Genomic DNA, 19057 nt, shown 5'->3' with positions numbered 1-19057 from the left:
GGACAAATCACCTTTCACCTTAAGCGACAGGAACACCATCAAGTTAAGGGGACAGGCACTCTTTTGGTCTCAAAAGATGTCCCTGCTGTGGCAAGGCACGCAACATGCAGGTTAGTTTCAATTGTAACTCACACTCAAATTGGTCACTTTAGGTGACTGCCTTCGGTAAAACCACATTTCTGTGAAGGTCATCTTTAAGAAAGGTCTTCCCTTACCAACTGGCCAAATTTATTTGCAAAGTCTGTACAACAAATTTTGGGTAAAAGCAGAGGCAGGGGAGCTCTGGAGTTTGGGCTGACTGTGTCTTCCACACGAAGGCTAGAAGGTGCAAAATGGCCCCCTTGGGTAGCATGTCCAGAGGGTCTGGGGCTGACACTGACTTGGCAACACAGCACCCAGATGGGGAGAAACGGGAGATGTCCCCAAATCCCTGAGATGCACCTTCAGCAAAGTTTAGGGAGCAGCTCTCCCCTCCCCTCCGCTCCCCAGAAGCAGACAAAGTGACTGTAGACAAGGAGGCTCTGTGGAGCAGACTTACCATGGCCGTGACGAGGCCAGGCCCGTGCACTGGGCCAGGCCGGGCCGGGCACATCTCAGAACGAGTGCAGCAGACAGAGTTGTCGAGACTCTCCACAGACCAGAAAATGCAAATACTGGTTTCAGTCAGGAATCTGATTTCTACAGAACGTGAATTGTAATCATGAAAATGAACTTAGCCTTACAAAACTATTTTTACAAAACAAACATTTATTAACACATAAAACTTTTGTAGAATCTCTAAAACAAATTCAAGACAAAAATTAATTCCAGTAGGTAACAAAATAATCTATTATTCCTTCTCGTTAAGATGACTTTATCCCATAAAACAGTTTATCAGCACGCAGATTCATTCTGTTGAGAGAAAACGTGTGTGAAAATAATTTCTGTTCTGTAAATACAAGAGGGTGTTGCTGTCACAGCAGGAGACAGACGTGGGACTCAGTACCCCAGGAGCAGGCGTGTGGCCTGTGTCAGCCCCCGGAGCACTGTCAGCGTCTCACGGGGAAGAAAGCACCTAGGGTCTTCCTGTGGCGTTTCATGCGCCTGTGTCTCCATCTTAGACTTAAACATAAAGTACCTTTCTCTTAGAAAATGAGTGTTTTCACAGCAAGTTTAATAAATTAAAATGTAAGAAAAAGAGCGACTAGTGAGAGGAACTCTTTGCTTTTGATCTGGGTCACCTGTGAGTCAAAGCACTGTGCACCCAGTGAACCGCCCTTGCCAGCAGGTCAGGAACCAGGCTGGGGCGGGATGCAAATGCCACTTGAGCAAGAGTGGCCAGCGTGAGACAGGCACATTTAAGACAAGGCTGGCCATTCCGTGGTCCACTGTTAAGGCTAATCAGAGAGGAAGGAGCGCGCCCAATCTGCTCATGCTCCCAGGGGAACGTGTGTCAGTGACTTGCCTGTGTTAGGCTCCTCACGCAGTAATGAAAAACACTGGGTTTCTGAAAAATCACAGAAATGAAGTAAAAGTCTAGCAAAACTACCAATACTCTTGTGTTCTTAGATTTGCCACAACCACTGCATTGCTGCTTATGGATAAAATAACTACACTATGTTTCAAGTGTTCTCAGCCCCTGGCTTTTTTCACACCTCCTTGCAAAAACTACTCCACTGTTTTCTGCTAGTCTTTGGTAGGACAGCTTTTACCTAATTGGGTTTTTAGGAAGGAAACCTGATGGCCACATTTCACTTCAAGTCATTTTAATGACCAGCTTCCTAGTTGCATGTGTGCTACGAGCAGCTACCTGACAAGTGTTCGGTTTGGGGCCTACAAGCAGGGGTGGGGGCCAAGTGCTGTCATTCATCTCTTCAGCCCAGAGTATCTCTGATGGGCTTCAGTTTGACAGGAAAGAAACGGCTGAAATAAATACGTGGTCCCAGTTTTCTTTCACCTTGTTAGAAAAATAGCTTTAAAGTGTCAGAAACAAACCTACACAAAGCCTAAGGCAGCAAGCTGGTGCACAGCTCCAAGAGCAGGGTTGGTGCTCTGCTCCATGATTAAGCTGAGCAGTAACCGTGGCCTTGCAAGCATCAGGGTTGCCGGGCATCAGGGCGCTGCCACCAGAGGTCAGTGAGGCGACGCTAACTGCCTTGTTTGCTGATGAAGTGTGGCTGAGGTCATGCCAATCAGGATTTCTAAGGGAAAGCTTGAGAAATGACTTGATAGCGACGTGCAGGTAGCAGTTCAGGAAACTGTGGAAGCCATCCCTGCCCGCTTCTTTGCCTGCAGTTCTTGGCCCCTGACGAAAGCTCACATCCAGCCCTCCCGTGCTCAAGTGCAGGCTGGAACCCTCCAGGCAGGTGACCCCGCTCCAGTCCACGTGGGTCAGAGAGCGGAGCTATGTGGTCCTGGCTCTGTCTGTGGTGTCAGCTCGCTAAGCTCACTGATGGCAGTGGCCAGCAGCGTGTCCTGGGACCCCACAGGGCCGTCGGACTTGCAGGCTGGGTCTGCGGGGCTGTCCTCATGCATGGCAGGCATGCTGCCCTGGACGGTGGCCAGGTTGTGAAAATGGCCATTTTCTGCAAAAGATAGCAATTTATCGGAAAGTTTGGACGGCGCGTACTCGTCGTCAGGCTGCTCAGTCTTGTGGCCGTCGCCGTTCTTCGGAGAGCCGTCCACGATGACCAGGAAGGACTTCCATGGAGTCGTCTTGTCATGGATCTGTGGAGCAAGTACACAACAGCGGTCACCCACATGTCCCTGTCCAGGGTCTGCAGACCCCCGGTTCACAGCCACTTGTCATTGGGCCCGACAGCCTTCTCCACCCATCAGACCCCTGTCTTCACCGTGGTCCCCGTCAGAACGGACTCGGCCAGCACCAGGCCCCCATCCCGGATGGAGAGCCCCAGGGCAGGAGGACGGGCACTCTGCCATCCAGGGCCACACAGCTGGAAGCAGCACCCCCAGGGCCAGCCTGGCTTACCGAAGTGTGCCGCCGCAACGTGGACTTATCGGTGAACGCCCGCCCGCATGCGTTGCACATGAACGGCTTCTCTCCTGTGTGGATCCGGTGGTGGCGCTGGAGGGCGTTGAGCTGCGTGAACTGCTTGCCGCACTGGTCACAGCAGTATGGCCGCTCCCCTGAGGGGAAGGGATGGAAAGAGGGGGATAGGAGGGGAAGGGGTTGCCTATTGCTCTGTGGCCACACGGTAGCACCCCCCAACACCCCTCCCCCAGCCATAGCAAAGCTGCAGGAGCACACGTGCCCCCCCGCCCCCCCCCGCCCAGGCCACAAGGGGCCCTGGGGGCCGTGGCCTCACCCACAGCTGGTGCAATGGCTGTGGGCAGCTCACCTACTTTCTAGTCACACCTGACCATGCACACGTGTGGTGTCCCAAAAGGACATGCACACCGTCACCCCTAGTTCTAATCTGAAGGTTTGAAAAAGTTCACATGTCCACATCTGTGTACACATGTTCAGACCATTCCAGTTCGTCAGAGAAACTAGAAACTCAGGAAATGCTATTAAGACATACAATGTAAAGTTAAATTCCAAATAATTTTTCAATAAAACCTTCAGGATGTTTTCTTGCACAGTGACCTCCCATCTCTGGCGACACTCCAGCCATACCTGTGTGGACTTTGATATGCTGGTAAAGTGAATTCCGCTGAGCAAAAGTCCTGAAACAAACTTCACATTTAAAGGGTTTGGACCCAGTATGGATCCTATTGTGATGTTTTAAATACTCCTTGGAAGCAAAACTCTTGCCACACGTTTCACACATGAAAGGCCTCTCACCTACACAGAGAGAGGAGACAGGGAGTTAGATGTGACACAGGCGGGAGGACCGGGTCCACCCTCCCAAGTGCCCCAACAGGCTGCGGGCTACCTTCTCTTGTGAAAACTACCCAGAAACATCTACTCAGGTACAGCACTTGCTACCCACTCAAAGTTGGTGGAACTGCCCCCTGAAATCCCCAGAAAGATTCCAGTAGATTATGATGAAAGAGCATGTCCAGCCAGCTCACATTTTGGAAATGCAGTCATTCCCAAACAAGAACAGCCTGCTGGAAAAGTTGGACTTTTCCACAGGGCTGCGGTGGGTCTCTAGCAGAAGCCCTTCTGGAAGGGAGCGGAGTCTGTGGTGAACACACGTGGCTGTCCTGGAGCAGCGACCGCTCACCTGGGCAGGTGAGGACCAGGAGGGCGTCCACCCTCCATGCTGTGCAGTCTGCGCCCTAGACTTCTCTGTTAGGTTTGCCCTGATTTCTCAAATGCCAAAACTGGCTTCAATAAAATCTGAACATATTAGCAAGTCCATCAAATGACCAGTTCTAACTGAATGCTTCAGTGTGACCTGACCTCCCCTCCTCCACTCTCATCAGACACCACTTCTGCTTTTTCAGTCTAGAGTTCACATCATTAAGTGGCTCACCTGTCTCACCATCTGAACTTGAGGCTCACAGGACAGTGCAGAGAAGTAAACCTTTTAAATGCAGGCAGGAAAGAACTGGGCTTGTGTGATAAGCACAGTACCCAACAGCTGGACTCCCCGGGGCTCTGACCCCAGGAGCACTGCACAGAATCAGAATGGTGAGCTTAAACGTTCTCCCTAGCCCAGTGAAATTATACCATAAAACTTCTGAGAACCCCATAATTCCACCACTTCAACACCTCGTAACTCTTAAGTCTGCAGGTTTTCAGTAAAGCTGGGATTCACTGTATGCTTCACTGCGCATCTCTCAAGCTGACAACCAAGCACAGGTATTTTTCATAATATTTAGAGACCTTAGGCCCAAACGCTTGGTCCTGGGTGGGACGGGGTGGATTTACCCGATTATTGAATCACTTTCTTGGGGCTGGACAGTCCATTTGTTCCTGATTCTGTGTTATTAGAAACAGCAAGAATGGAGATAACAGCATATGGCTTTCCCCACATTCTGAGCAGTTTCTTTGAGAAAGATTCCTGGAAAGGGAACATGGGGCTGAAACACCAGGGTACCTCTGGATGCCTAGGACACAGGACCAGCAGTACACAAAGGTCATGGCCATGGAGGCAGTGGGCATATTTTATTCATTTACTTGTGCTCACTTACTAGATGAGGAAGCAAGTCCGGGCTTTAACCTGAACCCCAGGCAGACAGCAACATCTAAACTAATAAACTGCAGTTTCCCTCTACAGCCAGGAAATATATTCAATCACAACAGCATATTTACCTGTGTGACACCTTTTATGATAAATCAGCATGTGGTTCTGAGTGAATCTTGCACCACATTCATCACAGACAAAAGGTTTTTCCCCCGTGTGAATTCTGAAAGCATAACAGAATAATTCAGATTGTGTTCCAAAGCTCACTCCATCACCAAGCTCCTCCCTCACCTGCAGAAACCCTTTGCTCCACGAGCCCGAATGTGAAGGACTGAAAGGTAGTGAGGCCCAGGACTCTCAGCCCCAAGTCAGTCTCTGCCTGAGGCAAGACCGCCAAGTCCCGCTGGACACACAGCCCCCCAAATATGCCGTGTGGTTAGTGCTGCCCCACATGCAGGCAGAGGCTGCACCTCCACAGATTAAAACACTCAATAGCACTGCATGGTATTTATAAAACTGCCTCATTAAGAACAGTCACCTAGACTGACAAAGAACCACGTGCTCAAAACCTTTACTGTCCTTTTCCAGTTCAGTGTAACAGTCTAGAAAGAACTGTTAACACGTGAAGCCAGCTGGTCCCCAGGGCGCACACGTCAGCCCTGCATGTCAGGGCAAGGACAGAGTGACCATCACCACGTTTCCTGAGCCAGGCTGGGGCAGGGAAAGGACAATGAACGCCCACCTACCACCCCCAGACTGGCCCAGGGTGAGGGCAGATCTCGGGGAGAGTGGAAAACTGCTTTGTCTGAATTTCTAGTATAAGTACTGAGCATCAGAAGGGAATTTGTTTAAAAACTGAATGTCACCTCCCTGTACTTCAGAATCAATACACGTTATTCCTATCTGTCCTAACCCTGGAGCTTATCAGACTGACAGGTGGCAGGCACTCTCCAAGCCCAGAGAAGTGTCCCTCTGCTGAAGTCTCCAGGGAGACCGCACCACCCGGCTGGTCTCAGGCCGGGGTCCCAAAGTAAGGGGGTCTGGGGTCTCTGGCCCGACTCAGCAGGGGTGATGGGGGTCTGTAAGGGGTGGAGAGAGGCCCCTGAGCCTGAACGGGAGGCTGGGGTCCCCATCAGCCCAGGCCCCACCCAGAAAGCGCCATCCCCGCATCTGTCTCCAGGGAGAACCCAGACAATGGAAGCACCCCCCGACTTCGAGAAGGAGCAACCGAACAGTGACCCCTCCGGGGAGAGGGGACCACGCCAGCCGCCCACGCCTCCACGCCCACCCCAGGCCTACCTCAGGTGGGTCTTGAGGGCTGAGGGCTGCGAGAAGGTGGCCGGGCACTCGGAGCAGCCGTAGGGCTTGTGGCCGGTGTGCGTGCGCTCGTGCAGCCGCAACGCCGTCTTGGAGCTCAGGCCCTTGCCGCACTGCTGGCACTGGTGCCGCTCTCCGCCGCCCTCGTGCACCTGCACCACGTGCCGCTTCACGTCCTTCTTCCTCTTGAACTTCTTGCCGCACAGCTCGCACGGGAAGTGGCGCTCGCTGCTGTGCACGTGCCGCTGGTGGCCCTTCAGGTTGCAGCGGTTGGCAAAGGTCTGGCCGCAGGTGTCGCAGCGGTGCACCACCTCGGTGGCCACGCCGTGGTGGAGCCGCACGTGCTTCAGGAAGCTCTTCTCGTACAGGAAGGCCTTCTCGCAGCGCGTGCACTGGAAGTTGCTCCTCCGCCGACCCGGGCCCTCCTCTCCCTCCTCCTCCTCCTCGTCCCCCTCCTCACCTCGTCCCACTTTGGGCGGCGCGGCCTCTACCCCTGCCCCAGCCCCGCTGTCCTCCTCGTCCTTCGTGACTGCTTCTTTCTCGTTTTCCAGGGCTTCTGGGCTGGGCTCCCGGGGGCCCCCGCAGCCCCCCATGTCCTGCTCAACACTCTTCTGCTGCTCCCGGAGTCGGCGCGTGTACTTCTTTTTAGGGATTTCCACGAACACCTTCCTCCCGGCCAGCCGCCCACTAGCCCTTCTGAGCTTGGGGTAGGGGGGCTTAGCCACCTCTTTCCTCTTGTCTGGCTTCTCCCTGGACTTCCTCGGGGGCAGATCTGGCAATAGGCCATTGCCGATTCTCTCTGCTGGGGGATCCAAAGAACTGGCAACCCCATTGGCCAGAGGGCCATCAGGGGCCATCCCTGCCCAGGCCTCAGGGGCAAGAGCAGCCGTAACCTGGGCGCCGCTGCTCCCTTCTGCCTCCTGAGACTCTGAGAAATTCTGCAACTCCAAAAGTACCGACTCTAACATCTGCTTCTTCAGCTGAAAACAAGTTTCGGATAAGTCCAAACACTTCAGCTTTTCTGCCATTTCCAGCATGCGCTGTACCCGGTCTTCCTCAACCTGTACCTTGGCCGTGTAGACAAACTCAAGAAAGGAGGCGAAGTCGGCTACCTGCACTTCGTCTAAGTAGACGTTAGTCCTGGCACCATCCACAGTCTTCTCGTTAAGGAACACTTCCTTAAAAAACTTGCTGGTGGCTGCCAGCACTGCCTTGTGGGCCATGAATTCCTCCCGGACGCCCTGGTATTCCACGCTGACGGTCACGTCACACAGGTGACCCAGCAGGCGGAGCTGGTGCATCTCATGCAGGAGGTTGATTGGGGAGGACTTGGATTCCAGCAGGACCGCACCACTCTCCATGTTGCTTCTTCCCAGAAACACCTTTGAACACAAACCAAGAATTATTTATGCACAGCAACCTCCGAAGCAGAAGGAATAAGAACTGTGAGGATTATATATCAGTTCTTTAGAGGGTATAAACTGATTAACGACCTAAAAAACCTAACTTTTCTCCCGTACACTTTCAAGTCACACATCACATCTTAGCATTTTTTTCTGAAGTCCCAATGTACCTCCAGAGACATTTGTATGAAAAATGACTAAGGCTGTCCTAAAGTTATTATTAATGAAATATGTTAAAGCAACAATTTGCTTCTCGAGGTGATTCTGTTATTTGCCTGCAGACCCAGACCCCCTAAACAGAATTTAAAGCAACAATAAATTAGGTGTGCTGCTTTGATCAGGAGGAGGAAATGGCAACTCACTCCAGTATTCTCGCCTGGGAAATCCCATGGACTGGGGAGCCTGGCCGGCTAGAGTCCCCGGGGTTGCAAAAGAGTCGGACACACGACTTAGCGACCAAAACACAAACACTTTGATCTGGAAACCAGATAAAATACATGGCCACCACCGTTAGGAGAGCAAACCCTGTCTGACTTTGTAAACAACCGACTGAAGAAAATATCTACTTTCTACGAAGAAAATTTCCTGGAAAGTAGCGGACGATCCACGGCATTTCCACCCCCGGACGCCCGTCCTACTGCACTGGAGCGATCGGGGGCACAGCGCTGGGGTCCAGCTGCGCTACCTGGAGCAGGGCCCTCAGCTCCTCCGGCCACAGCGGCTCCTGGGCTGGAGGCTGGCCAGGCCGCCGTGGGGGTGGCAGCCACGCCGGCCGCCCGGCGACCCCGGGGCAGGCTTCGCGGGGTTGGGGGGGCCCTGACACGGTCACGGAGCGGCCGGGCCTGACTTGGGCCTCCCGCAGAGCACACCGCCTTCCAGTCGGGCCCGTCCTCCCAGACCCGGCCTCCGTCCCCCCGGTGCGGTCGGGTCCCTAGGTCGGCCTCACCGGTCCCGGTCCAGCCCCTCAGCGCCCTCCGGACGCAGGGGCCGTGGCCTCCTTTCCCCTAGCCCGCCGCCCGCTGAACCGACCCCGACTCCTCGGCGGCTTCCCAGCCCGCGGGTGGCCACTGAGCGCGAGGCGGGGGCCAGGCCTGCCGCCCACCGCCCCGCTGGCCGCGTACCCGCCACCCCGCCGCCGCCGCCGCCGCAGACACGCTTCCGAGGACTAGGCCTGGGGACGGACAGACGGACAGACAGGCGGCCGGACGGACGGGGGGCGGGGCGCGGGGGGAGGGGGCGTCGGCGAGGGCGACACCGATTGGCCGTGTCGGGCCCGGCCCCGCCTCCAGCTGGTAGAGGGGCGGGCCTGCGCAAGCACTGGAGGCAGCGGAAGCCGTTCGGAAAAGTTACGTGATCCGACGCACGCTGCCGCCGCACGCCCCGCAGGCTGCGCAGAATTGCGTCACCCGCCGCGAAGTAGGATCTGCGCCTGCGCAGAACACTGTGCCGGCGGCTCTGAGCTTCTCGCGACGCGGTAGCGGGGAGGGGTCAGGGCCGGGAAAGTCACGTGACCCGTGGGGGAGACCCGCGCCTCACGCACAGGTCTCTCCCCCGGGGCCCCAGCCGGATGGGCGGGACGGTAGGAGGGCGGGGCACCCGATGGGGCGGAGCGTCTGGTGGGCGGGGTCATAGGGCGGGGCGGTGGGAGGAGCCAGGAGGGGCGTGGTGCAGGAAGAGGGCGTGGCGGTGGGAGGGCGTGGCACCTGGAGGGGGCGGGGCGCCGCCACGTGCCGCAGGAATCTGTAGGTCTAGCCGGGCAGCACCTAGCGGAGTCGGGGCTGGGGTCGCTGTGGGCGCGCGGGCCGCAGGCGAGGCGCGCGGGCGGCCGTGAGGTGAGCCGGAGCCGCCTGTGCTCTGAAAGCCGCGAGCTTCGCGCTCGGGCCACCGCTCCCCGGGGTGTGCGCGCCTTCGGCTGTCCGCAGGCGATCCCGGAGCCTGGGCAGTCCCCCGCAACCCCGCCCCATTCTGGAGGCTTCACGTCGCCGCTCCGAACCTCCCTTTGTCTTCATTTGTCCCAGAGGCCCAGCATATCCTGGGCCGACCTCTCATCCTGTGTCTTCTGGTTCAGTTTGCATAGTGTAGACAACGTCCAGAAACGAGGCAGATCCTCTGCACGGTCCTCGTCCAGAACAAGCCCTCTATTACTGTCTCTGTACCAGTCTGGAAAACATCTGCCTGAAGCGGCTGGGACGTAGTGTGGACCCGGGTAGCAGGGCCCGGATGCCAGGGTCCAGGCAACGGCGCCTTAGGCAGCAGCTTCTTTTCCATGTTGTCAGGGCAGGAGGAATGGAAGCCATTGAAAATAACTATTTACCATCCTTTAGTTTCCATGTTTAGGACTATAAGCGCTCAAGTCCATCCCAGAGTGGGAGGCCTCGCCCTGAGGATCGCAGTGTCACTAGTGGAAGAAGCCCAGGACCAGAGAGCCTGGAGGCCGTGTGGCAGAAGACTGAGCTCAGCTTGCCATGGCCCAACTCTTCCTCCACACAGGGCACATGTCACACGCCCTCCCTGCCACCTGGCACTGTGCCCACCTGCCCTCCCTGGGTGCAGTCAGGGCAGAAGCCCGTGACCTTGGGGAAATGGGTCAGCCGCTATTCACAGTGAAGCCCAAACAAGATAAGCAGTTCCACCATCTGTTCCGCCCTACTTTCTAGCTTCTGATTTGTAGCTACTGCACAATCTCTGTTTTCTGCTGCAGCTAAAAAAACATGATGACTCTGCCGGTTTCCTGCCCTCCTTACACACTCGTGGGCTCTTCCTCCCTCCAGGTGCACTAGGAAGTGTATCCCACAGTGCTCCTTCTCAGGAGGATTTCCAGAAGTCATCCCAGTTTCTGGAGGTTGGCCTCAGGCCCAGGTGCATGCCCTGAGAGTTTAGTCTCTCTCCAGACTGGAGTCTCCTTCCCTCCCTCACCAGGGAGGGCCTGACTTCCTCCTGCAAACAGATCTCCTCCCAGCAACTTCACCCAAACTGGTCTCAAGTCTTAGGATAATAACAGAGCGTGCTTCATGGTTACAGAAGGTGGGCCGCTACTACACCATTCCCCCATTACTGATGTTAGTCACTGCTCACAAAACTCTGAGGGGGTAGTATTATTGCCCCCATTATATGAACGAGGAGACTGAGGCAGAGGGAGGTTGGCCAACTTACCCAAGATCACACAGGGAGAACAAGACAGCTAGGATTGAACCTCCATAACTCAGCTCTGTGCTGGCCACACGCCTCTGCCGCTACACAACAGAGCTGTCTCTTGTCAGATCAGGTAAACATCAAATGGGAACTAGGGAGGGTATGATTAAGTATCAATAGCATCCTAGATGTTCCATGTCTGTTTTGTGTGAATCCAAAAGTGAATACTGAGAAGTGTGGTTTCTAAGGTGCTGGGGGGACATGGGGGGGGGTGCTGCCCATTAAAGTCCAGCAATCCAGCCCTACTGCCTGGGCACATGGCTACCATCTCTCACCTCTGCACTCTCCTGGTATCGGTCTGCCAGTGACTGCTATGAACACTGGTGTACAAGAATCTGAGTCCATGCTTTCATTTCTTTGGGGTATGTATCTAGAAGTAGAATTGTTAGACCATATGGTAATTCTGTGTTTAACTTTTTGAGGAACCCCCAACTTGTTTTCCATGACAACCACACCATTTTCCATTCCCACCAGCAGTGCCTGGGGTCCAAGTTCACATGCTCACTGATGGATGGAAACAACTTTAAGCAAGGGATTTTTACACATACAGTGTCTTCAGCATGATGTTCTGTTTATCAAAACTCTCAATAGTTTCAAAAAATAGTCCTCAGTCTTCAAGATGTGTGCCCAAATAAAATGTTTCCAAGAAAAGTGTATATGCTAATGATAGAAGATAGGAAACATACGAACAAATAGCACCTTATTTGTGGAAAGAGTTCAGATTCCATTAAGCCATGTATGTTTTAAAAATACATATATCCTCTTATCATGAGCACCACATTTGGATAAATTTAATCTGGCCACACAATTTAATCTGCTTCAACACAAGATGTCAAAATAGACCCACCATTCTTTATAGGACAATTGCATATAAAATGTAACACCACTGCAATCTTACTTTGTCACTAACAAAGAGCCTAAGTGTTTAAAAGAGCACATTAAGTATTTAGAATTGTTAAAAGTCCAAGTAGACATAGAACCAGGATATGTGGAAAAAGCAGCCAAAATTCTGTGTTCTACCTAAGTTGGTTAGTGTTCAGTGCTGAAAGGACTTCTTTATTCAGGGTCATAATAGTTTTAATGATTAAAGTGAAGAAACTGGATGTGATTATTATAAGTTTTATATTCAGTTCCCTTTAGAAATGCTACCTGATCAGGTTCCAAGGTAGAAATTACAGCAGGCTATTCAAAGAAGCTTTAGAAAATGAAGAAACACCAACAGCCTAATACAAAACAAAGAATACAAATGGACAACTCACATACATGTACGAATGGCAGAGACATCACTATAAAAAGCAATGATAATGAATAGGACAAACTGACCCGAAGTTAAACATAACCTGTGATGCAGGAGAAGTTGCATGGGAAATGCAATCTCAGGGGAATAGATATTTATCTCCATGTAACGCCCTGTAGTCATCCTGAGGAAATGGAGTGAACAGCTTTCAGGTAATTATGTTAGTGAAAATTTGGAAACAACCTACTTGCCCAGAAGGAGACAACTGAATATACCCATGCACTGGTTTATTATGCAGTCATTAAAACAACGTTTTAAAAAGTGTTAAATGGAACTCGTGGTAATCATTCCACAATGTATATGTTTATCAAATCATCATGTACACTTTAAAGACAATTTGTCAATTATACTTAAAGCTGGAAAAATGTTTGAGGAAATCTTCACTATACTGTAATGAATAAAGAAGGTATGCTGTTGTACCCAGGAAATGATCTGATTTAAAAGCGAATCTTTGGAACCAGACCGTAAGCAACTCCCCACATCAAATTCTAAACTGCCCAGGGAGGGTAGCCGGAGCTGCCCGCCCCGTCCACAGGAGGCCGCCCTCTCCGGAGGCCGCCCCCTCCGCCCACCGAGCGCTGACGAGAGGCGGGGCTGGAGCCTCGGTTTCCGATGGGTCCCCGGACGTCGCCGGTGATGCTATTGGCCTCCCTGCGTGCGCCGGGATGCGCGGCTTAGTGGCCTTTGAGTGGGCGGAGGCGGGTCGGGCGTCTGTGCCTGGGGCCGGTGGCCTCGCGGTTTGGGTTCAGGGTGGGGACCCGGCCCTCTGTCCCACCCTCGGGGCGGCGGGGCCGGGCAGGGGTTTTCTAGAGCGGTCCGGCTGTACGGTTCACTGCGAGATCCGGTTCAAGTGGGCCAGGCCAAGCCGTATTGGGTCAGCTGGGGCTATATCAATGAGATCAGACACGTCTTCACCTGCCTTAAATTTGGGCAGCGTTTCCAGACTTTAACTTCTCACAGGGCCAGGTGGTGATCTTTAATAAAACACCCTCCCGCCCCTTTTTTTCTTTTCCCCCGCGAACCCAGGATGTTTCAAAGCGTTATCTACTTGGATACTTCACTGGTAGGGTCAGGCTCAGGTGGGGACGCTCTGGGGCGGGAAGCCACTCTTCGAGGTGTTCACAGCAACTTGAATGCCCCTATTTCTGGCTGTGAAAACAGCCTTGATTATTAAATGAGATTTTAATTTAAAAAACATGATGCGCACACTGTATGAAAATCTACGAGGACATTCGGCATCAAGTGCCTTGTCTCCGTGTTAAAACTCTAGAACCCAGTCCCTAAGGACAGGCGTACTTAACATTTTTGCCAATCCTCCCAGCGGTCCGTGCATATAGGGCAAGCCTATATGGAATTTTTTTTTTTTTTTAAACACAAAGCAAGTTTCCTCATTTTGTAAAACGGGGCTTAAAATGGTGCAAAGTATCTTGAGCTGTTTTGGGGATGTTGTTCTTGCTGCCTGTAACAACTGTTGTTAATATTCTACCAAGTATTTGAACTTCAGAGACTCTCAAAGATTTTTCATATTTGTATCACAGACAGGTCTGCGTCTTCAAGCCGCCTTCAGAGGGGCTGTGAGCCCCTGCTACTCTGAAGTGCAGGCCTGCATGCTAGCTGCACTAGCGAAGACCCACAGAGCAAGTGATGTCTGACCTAGCTCTCAGTGGACTCTCAGTGGTCAGACAGCAGCTGATGCCCTTCAGTGGGGCACCCTGATGACATGTGGCACTCACTTGTAGATGAGACAGTCCTGCATTCACCTAAAGCCCCTCAAAGCCTCGAGGATTAGAAGGCTCTGTGTCTGGACTCTTCCTCAGCCAAGCTGGTGTACCTCTAGCCCCCTGAACCAACCTCTGTCATCACTGAGTTTCTCAGTCATGAGCTTTTGGAGGGAAGCATTCTGTAAGAGGAGTTGGCTATCTCTGAACCTGGATCTTTTTTCTCTTGGGGCACTGGAGTGGGTTTTCTGAGGCCTCAGCACTGCTTAGTTCGTGTGTGCTAAGTCGCTTCAGTCGTGTCTGACTCTTTGCGACCCTACGGGTTGTAGCCCTCCAGGCTCCTCTTTCATGGGATTCTCCAGGCAAGAATACTGGAATGGGTTGTCATGCTCTCCTCCGGGGAATCTTCCCAACCCAGGAATCAAACCACCTTTCCTACATCTACTGCATTGGCAGGTGGGTTCTTTACCACTAGCGCCACCCGGGGAGCCCAAGACTGCTTAGATCTGGCCTTAGAAAACAGACCTCCTGCCGTGGGGGGTTCTTGCTCCCCTAGCAACTCTGAGCCCTGAGGACCCTGTCCACTCTCTGCCTGGCTTCTCCCAGAGGCCCAGTGATCCGGCATCTGAGCCACCCCCCCACCACCCCCCACCCCACCAGCCCCACAACACACACCGGGCTCTGTGTTCAGGCCTGCATGCCAGCCTGGGACACTGACCAGGGCTTGCCCTGAAGTACAGGCTGCCGCTGCCCCCCACCCTCTGTGCAACAGCCACCGTCCAGCCTCCTGCCCTGTCCCTCTGTCCTGCCAGCTCCCAGTCCAGTCCCCAAGGTCAGGCCCCTTTTCCTCTATCAGAGGGGAGTGAGATCCTTATACCCACCTTGCCTAGCCATCCCCAGTGGACGCCATAGCCCAGGGCTAGAGGTCCCTACCATCTGTGCAGCCTACACAAGTCCCCCATTCCTAATCCTAACCCACACCCCCCAGCCCGACCTTTGATCACAGATTTACCTGGGGAAACTGTGTGTCCACAAGAGCTCATCTATTAATCAAAGGATGATGGCAACAGCTCATTTTTTCTTTACTTTGGCGAAATGGGGAGAGTTGGTCCTCAGGGTCAGTAAAACCAGCATCTAATTCTGATGCCCTCCGGCCCCACCTCAGTACTCCCTCCTCTTAAAAGCAGGTCTCCTCTTTGTAAGGGAGTAGTCAACAGAGCTCCCTGTTTACAAGCAGTTATTAGCTAACTCCAGGTATCTTACCTGTTTTCATCCATGTAACTCCCAGCACAGGTGCAAAGTCCCAGTGCGGGTCCAACCACCTAGTCAGGGGGTTCTCTAAAATGTTTTAATAGACAGCTAGGGGGCTTTTGTAAAATGCCGAAAACGCTCAGGCCCACCCTCTGAGATTCAGGAGTTCGACCAGGATGTGTGCCTGCTGATTTTCGAAGAGTCCCAAGGGTGTCCTCTGTGTGTGCGGCTGAGTCCGGCTCTGGTACACCTGTGCACACACCTGTGCCTGGGGCAGGTGCTCAGCCCTGGATCTCGTCTCTGCAGTGCCTTCTGCTGGCCTTGCAGCTTTAACCCTCTTTCTCCTGGGCCCCTCTCCCCAGTATCGCCCAAACACATCCAGCAAGGAGAAAAGAAGCAACATTTTATTCATCAGAATTTCCAGAACCAGAGTCTCTCCTGGGCAAATAGAAAAATAGAGAATTTTACTACTTCAAAAAGGCAGCTGTGACAAACCAGTATATGCCCAGACAGGGGCCCCTCAGAGTTGAGCGAGCCCAGGGTTCAGGCTGGGGGTGTCCCGCCACCCCACTAGCAGGCCCAGTCCTGGAACCGGAAGCAGTCGCTGGCGATCTTCCACACTGTGTTGCTGGGTGAGGCCTGGGCCGTCAGGATGAAGTTCTGGTTGAAGTCCCGCTGTTTGTTGCCCTCAAACTTCACTGTCCCACAGATCACCACAAGGACTGTGGTCTGGCTCGGGGTGGCTTCATCATGGACAGGCTGGCAGTCTACCACGTTGATCTGGAACTCGCTGGAAGGCAGCATCTCAAAAAACTCACTCAGGGACTCTTGCCCGGAGACGGCGTTGCCGTTCCACACCAGGGTGGCTGTGCCCATGTACAGGCGGGACAGCAGCCGCCGCCGCTTGTCCATGGTGCTATAGTACACGTTCACAAACTCCTCAGCTGCGCGGCACGCCTGGTCCACATAGGTCTTGAAGTCCACGGAAGCCATCACTGGCCCCGCCAAGGGAGGCCGTGGCCCAGGTGCCTCCTGTACCCAAGGCGGCTGGAAGGTGGAAGAGACCCTGTGTGAATGCTGATGACCGTCATGGCCCACAAAGGACCAGTCCTCCCACTGAGGCAAAATTCTGGGCGCCCCCTGCTGCTGACGCCTGGTCCGGCTGGGCTCCAGTTTGCTCATTTGAGACAGGAACATCCCTACCCGTGCATGACTATGACTGCAGTGCAGGATAAAAGGAAGCAGGGGACACCACACACTCAGTTAAAAAGCCTGAGACCCACACGGTCAGCAATGACAGCTATTACTATGAATTTTAACAACCTTATTTTATAAGCTGCAGTATTTTATAACAACGGACTGTGGGAGGCTGCTTTTTCCTGGAAGCATGGAACTGCTGGTGACTGTCTGGTGCAGACACCACATCTGGAGAAGGGAATAGTGGCCTAACGAAGGCTGATCCGTCTATCATGAGCTCACCTACTGGGCCTGGGAGGGTGAAGAGAAGGCAGGCTTCCTAAGAGGGCAAAAGAACAAATGTCGAGAGAACAGGACAGCACCAATAATGGTGGCCACAGATCTCACTATGGGCTCTACTTAAGGAGCAAGGCTGGAGCTGACTGGAATGAGTGAGGACTCAAGAGCTCCAGGGAGCACAGGGGAGTCCTGTGAGCCAAGAAAGGACAGGTCAGACAGAAGAAATTCTATGGGGTGAGGAGGTGGTGACAGCAAGGAAGAATTTTAGCTGTAGCCAAAATGAAACATTTCCTTAAAAAAAAAAAAAAAGTCCAAAAGTATAAGGAAAAATTATTTGCTTTTTTTTTTTTTCAGGGTATACAATAACTACTGTAGTTCTATTCTTTTTTGCCTGATTAAAATATTTCACTACACAAAAATCCAACAGAAGACAACATTACTAAAATATTGGATGCATTTAGATTTACAAACTTAAATACTGAGTATTTTTTTTCATTTCAACGTTGTGCATGCATGCTCAGCAGTGTTCCTTTGACTCTTTGCGACCCCATGGACTGTAGCCCGCCAGGCTCCTCTGTCCATGGGATTCTCCAGGCAAGAATATTGGAGTGGGTTGCCATCTCCTTCTCTAGGGGATAGTCCAGATGGAACCCGCCTCTCTTATTTCCTGTACTGCAGGCGGATTCTTTACGGGGATGAGCCATGGGGAGAGTCTAACTTAAAAAAAAAAAAAAAAAATCAGCTTTTGAAAGAGATAAAAGATCCCACGCAAGGTTAGGAGGGAGTCAGGGAGAGGAAGGTGGAGGAGGTCAGAGCCTCCAGGAGAGAACTGGCCAGGGGGAGGGGGGGTAGGCGGGGAGAGCTCCGGCCTTGAAGAGAGCGCTGAAGGCCAAGCTCCGACGCGGGTCCTGCCACACCCTCGGGGCGGGGGTGGGGTGGGGGTGGGGCCTCAAGTCCCGCCGCGCAAACACTCGCTCCAAACTCTACTTCCCAACGCTTTATATACACCCAGTCCTTCAATAGTCACCGCGAACTGATGAGGCGTTACGGTAACAACTTCGCAACGAGGAAAGAAAACCCAGGTGTGGACGAGGTCGAGGGTGGACACGCCCCTGATCTGTCCTCTACTAGAATACGCTGCCTGCCGGGACGGCGAGGTTGTCTCACCGGCTCCTGCCTCTCTGGGTCCAGTCTGGGGACGCAGGGTTCCAGGATGGCCAGTTTGTAACCTCCCCCTCCGGGCCCGTCGCCCTCGCTGGACACCACCCCCCGCACCCAGCCGAGCCCCCATCAGCTGGCGTCCACGCCGATCACCGGCATCTTGGGCCTCCGCAGCTCAACCAGCTGCCCGCCCGAGGGTCCTTAGGGAGCGGTCGTTTCTGCGGGACTGCGACCGCCCCATACTCGCGGCGAGACCAGGCGGCATCCTCGCCACGCGGGGGCCACTGACGGGGGGGGGGGGGGGGGCACCTCCTACGTACGCGAGGGTCATCTACCAGACCGGGGAGCGCAGATCTGCGCAGGGGCACCTACCTGCGCGAGAGTGACCGCCCTGCTCAGTGCGGGAGATGACCGGGTCAGCGGGGGGCTCAGTTGGGCGGGCAGGTGCAGGGGAAGCACCGCAAGGGTCGGCGTGGGCGGCTCAGTTCACGCGGCTACGCGGAGCCCCCCGTGACCGTAGGCCGGGCCAGCCGAGGCTCCGCGGTCCTCGGCCGCCTGCCCAAGGGGGCCCGGGAAGAGCCGCCTCCGTCGCACCGCTACCTCCGAGGACCTGCCGGGTCCAGCCAGCGCCTCTGCGGGTTCCCGCGCGCGGCCAGCGAGCAACGCGCAGACTCGAGCGCCCGGCCCCTTCCCGCCCCGTGACGGACAGCCGTTTCAGCCAGTGGGGCGGCCAACCGTAAGGCTAGCCCCGCCTAAGTGTGGCAGGGGGTAGGGCAGCTTCCGTGAGAGGCATGTTCCCAGAAGACCGCGCGCTCGAGTCTTCATTGGTCTATAGACGCCGGCCCGAGGTTAGGTGAGGTCTCTGATTGGACGAAGTCTCGCAGGTCCCCGGCTCTGGAGGCGCTTTGGTGCCGTCTCGCGGCTGCGCGGAAGCCTCCAGGCAAGGGTTAACTGATGCTGCCGCCTGTTCTGGGTGTGTTCACCTTGGCAATGCCAGGGCGGTTCTTTGCCTGCTTTCCTAAGGGAACGCTTGCTCTCAGAGTTCAGGACCAGTTTAGAAAATGATGGGCTCTTCAATATAGGCTACCGCCCCCCGCCCCCCATGAAAAATGTGGTTTATAAACAAATAAGTTGTAGGTTGAGTAGAACGTTTGAATTGAACTAGCG

At 53.9% G+C, this 19057-nt stretch overlaps 2 protein-coding genes across 7 annotated transcripts; both read right to left on the bottom strand.

Moving 5' to 3' along the window:
* Nucleotides 1-727: 727 nt before the first annotated feature.
* GZF1 (GDNF inducible zinc finger protein 1) lies at nucleotides 728-9033 on the bottom strand. 6 transcript variants are annotated; one of them, XM_070801068.1, is made up of 6 exons: nucleotides 8917-9033; nucleotides 6375-7774; nucleotides 5204-5298; nucleotides 3617-3784; nucleotides 2969-3126; nucleotides 728-2706 (listed from the first exon to the last, which is right to left on the bottom strand). In XM_070801068.1, the coding sequence occupies exons 2-6, from the start codon at nucleotides 7751-7753 to the stop codon at nucleotides 2371-2373; spliced, it is 2136 nt and encodes a 711-aa protein (XP_070657169.1). In that variant the 5' UTR covers nucleotides 7754-7774; nucleotides 8917-9033; the 3' UTR covers nucleotides 728-2370. The 6 variants fall into 6 exon arrangements, with proteins under 6 accessions (XP_070657169.1, XP_070657171.1, XP_070657168.1 ...); XM_070801070.1 differs by having other exon boundaries at nucleotides 8825-8981; XM_070801067.1 differs by lacking the exon at nucleotides 8917-9033 and adding an exon at nucleotides 8362-8910.
* A 6606-nt stretch (nucleotides 9034-15639) lies between these two features.
* NXT1 (nuclear transport factor 2 like export factor 1) lies at nucleotides 15640-18562 on the bottom strand. Its single transcript, XM_019973267.2, has 2 exons — nucleotides 18263-18562; nucleotides 15640-16300 (listed from the first exon to the last, which is right to left on the bottom strand). Exon 2 carries the CDS (start codon nucleotides 16244-16246, stop codon nucleotides 15824-15826), a length of 423 nt encoding a protein of 140 aa, XP_019828826.1. The 5' UTR covers nucleotides 16247-16300; nucleotides 18263-18562; the 3' UTR covers nucleotides 15640-15823.
* Nucleotides 18563-19057: the final 495 nt, after the last annotated feature.

This window comes from Bos indicus, chromosome 13, assembly GCF_029378745.1.
Source record: "Bos indicus isolate NIAB-ARS_2022 breed Sahiwal x Tharparkar chromosome 13, NIAB-ARS_B.indTharparkar_mat_pri_1.0, whole genome shotgun sequence".
Lineage (NCBI taxonomy): Eukaryota > Metazoa > Chordata > Mammalia > Artiodactyla > Bovidae > Bos > Bos indicus.
Note: the sequence above shows the minus strand (reverse complement) of the source record. Positions and strands in the feature narration are given on the sequence as shown.

Coding starts and splice junctions, on each gene's coding strand:
- NXT1 (XM_019973267.2), bottom strand. CDS start 16,246: ATGGCTTCCGTGGACTTCAAGACCTATGTGGACCAGGCGTGCCGCGCA.
- GZF1 (XM_070801068.1), bottom strand. CDS start 7,753: ATGGAGAGTGGTGCGGTCCTGCTGGAATCCAAGTCCTCCCCAATCAAC. Junction 3,785..5,203: donor TCATAAAAGGTGTCACACAG/GTAAATATGCTG, acceptor CTCTCTGTGTAG/GTGAGAGGCCTTTCATGTGT. Junction 2,707..2,968: donor CGTTGCGGCGGCACACTTCG/GTAAGCCAGGCT, acceptor CTTGCTCCACAG/ATCCATGACAAGACGACTCC.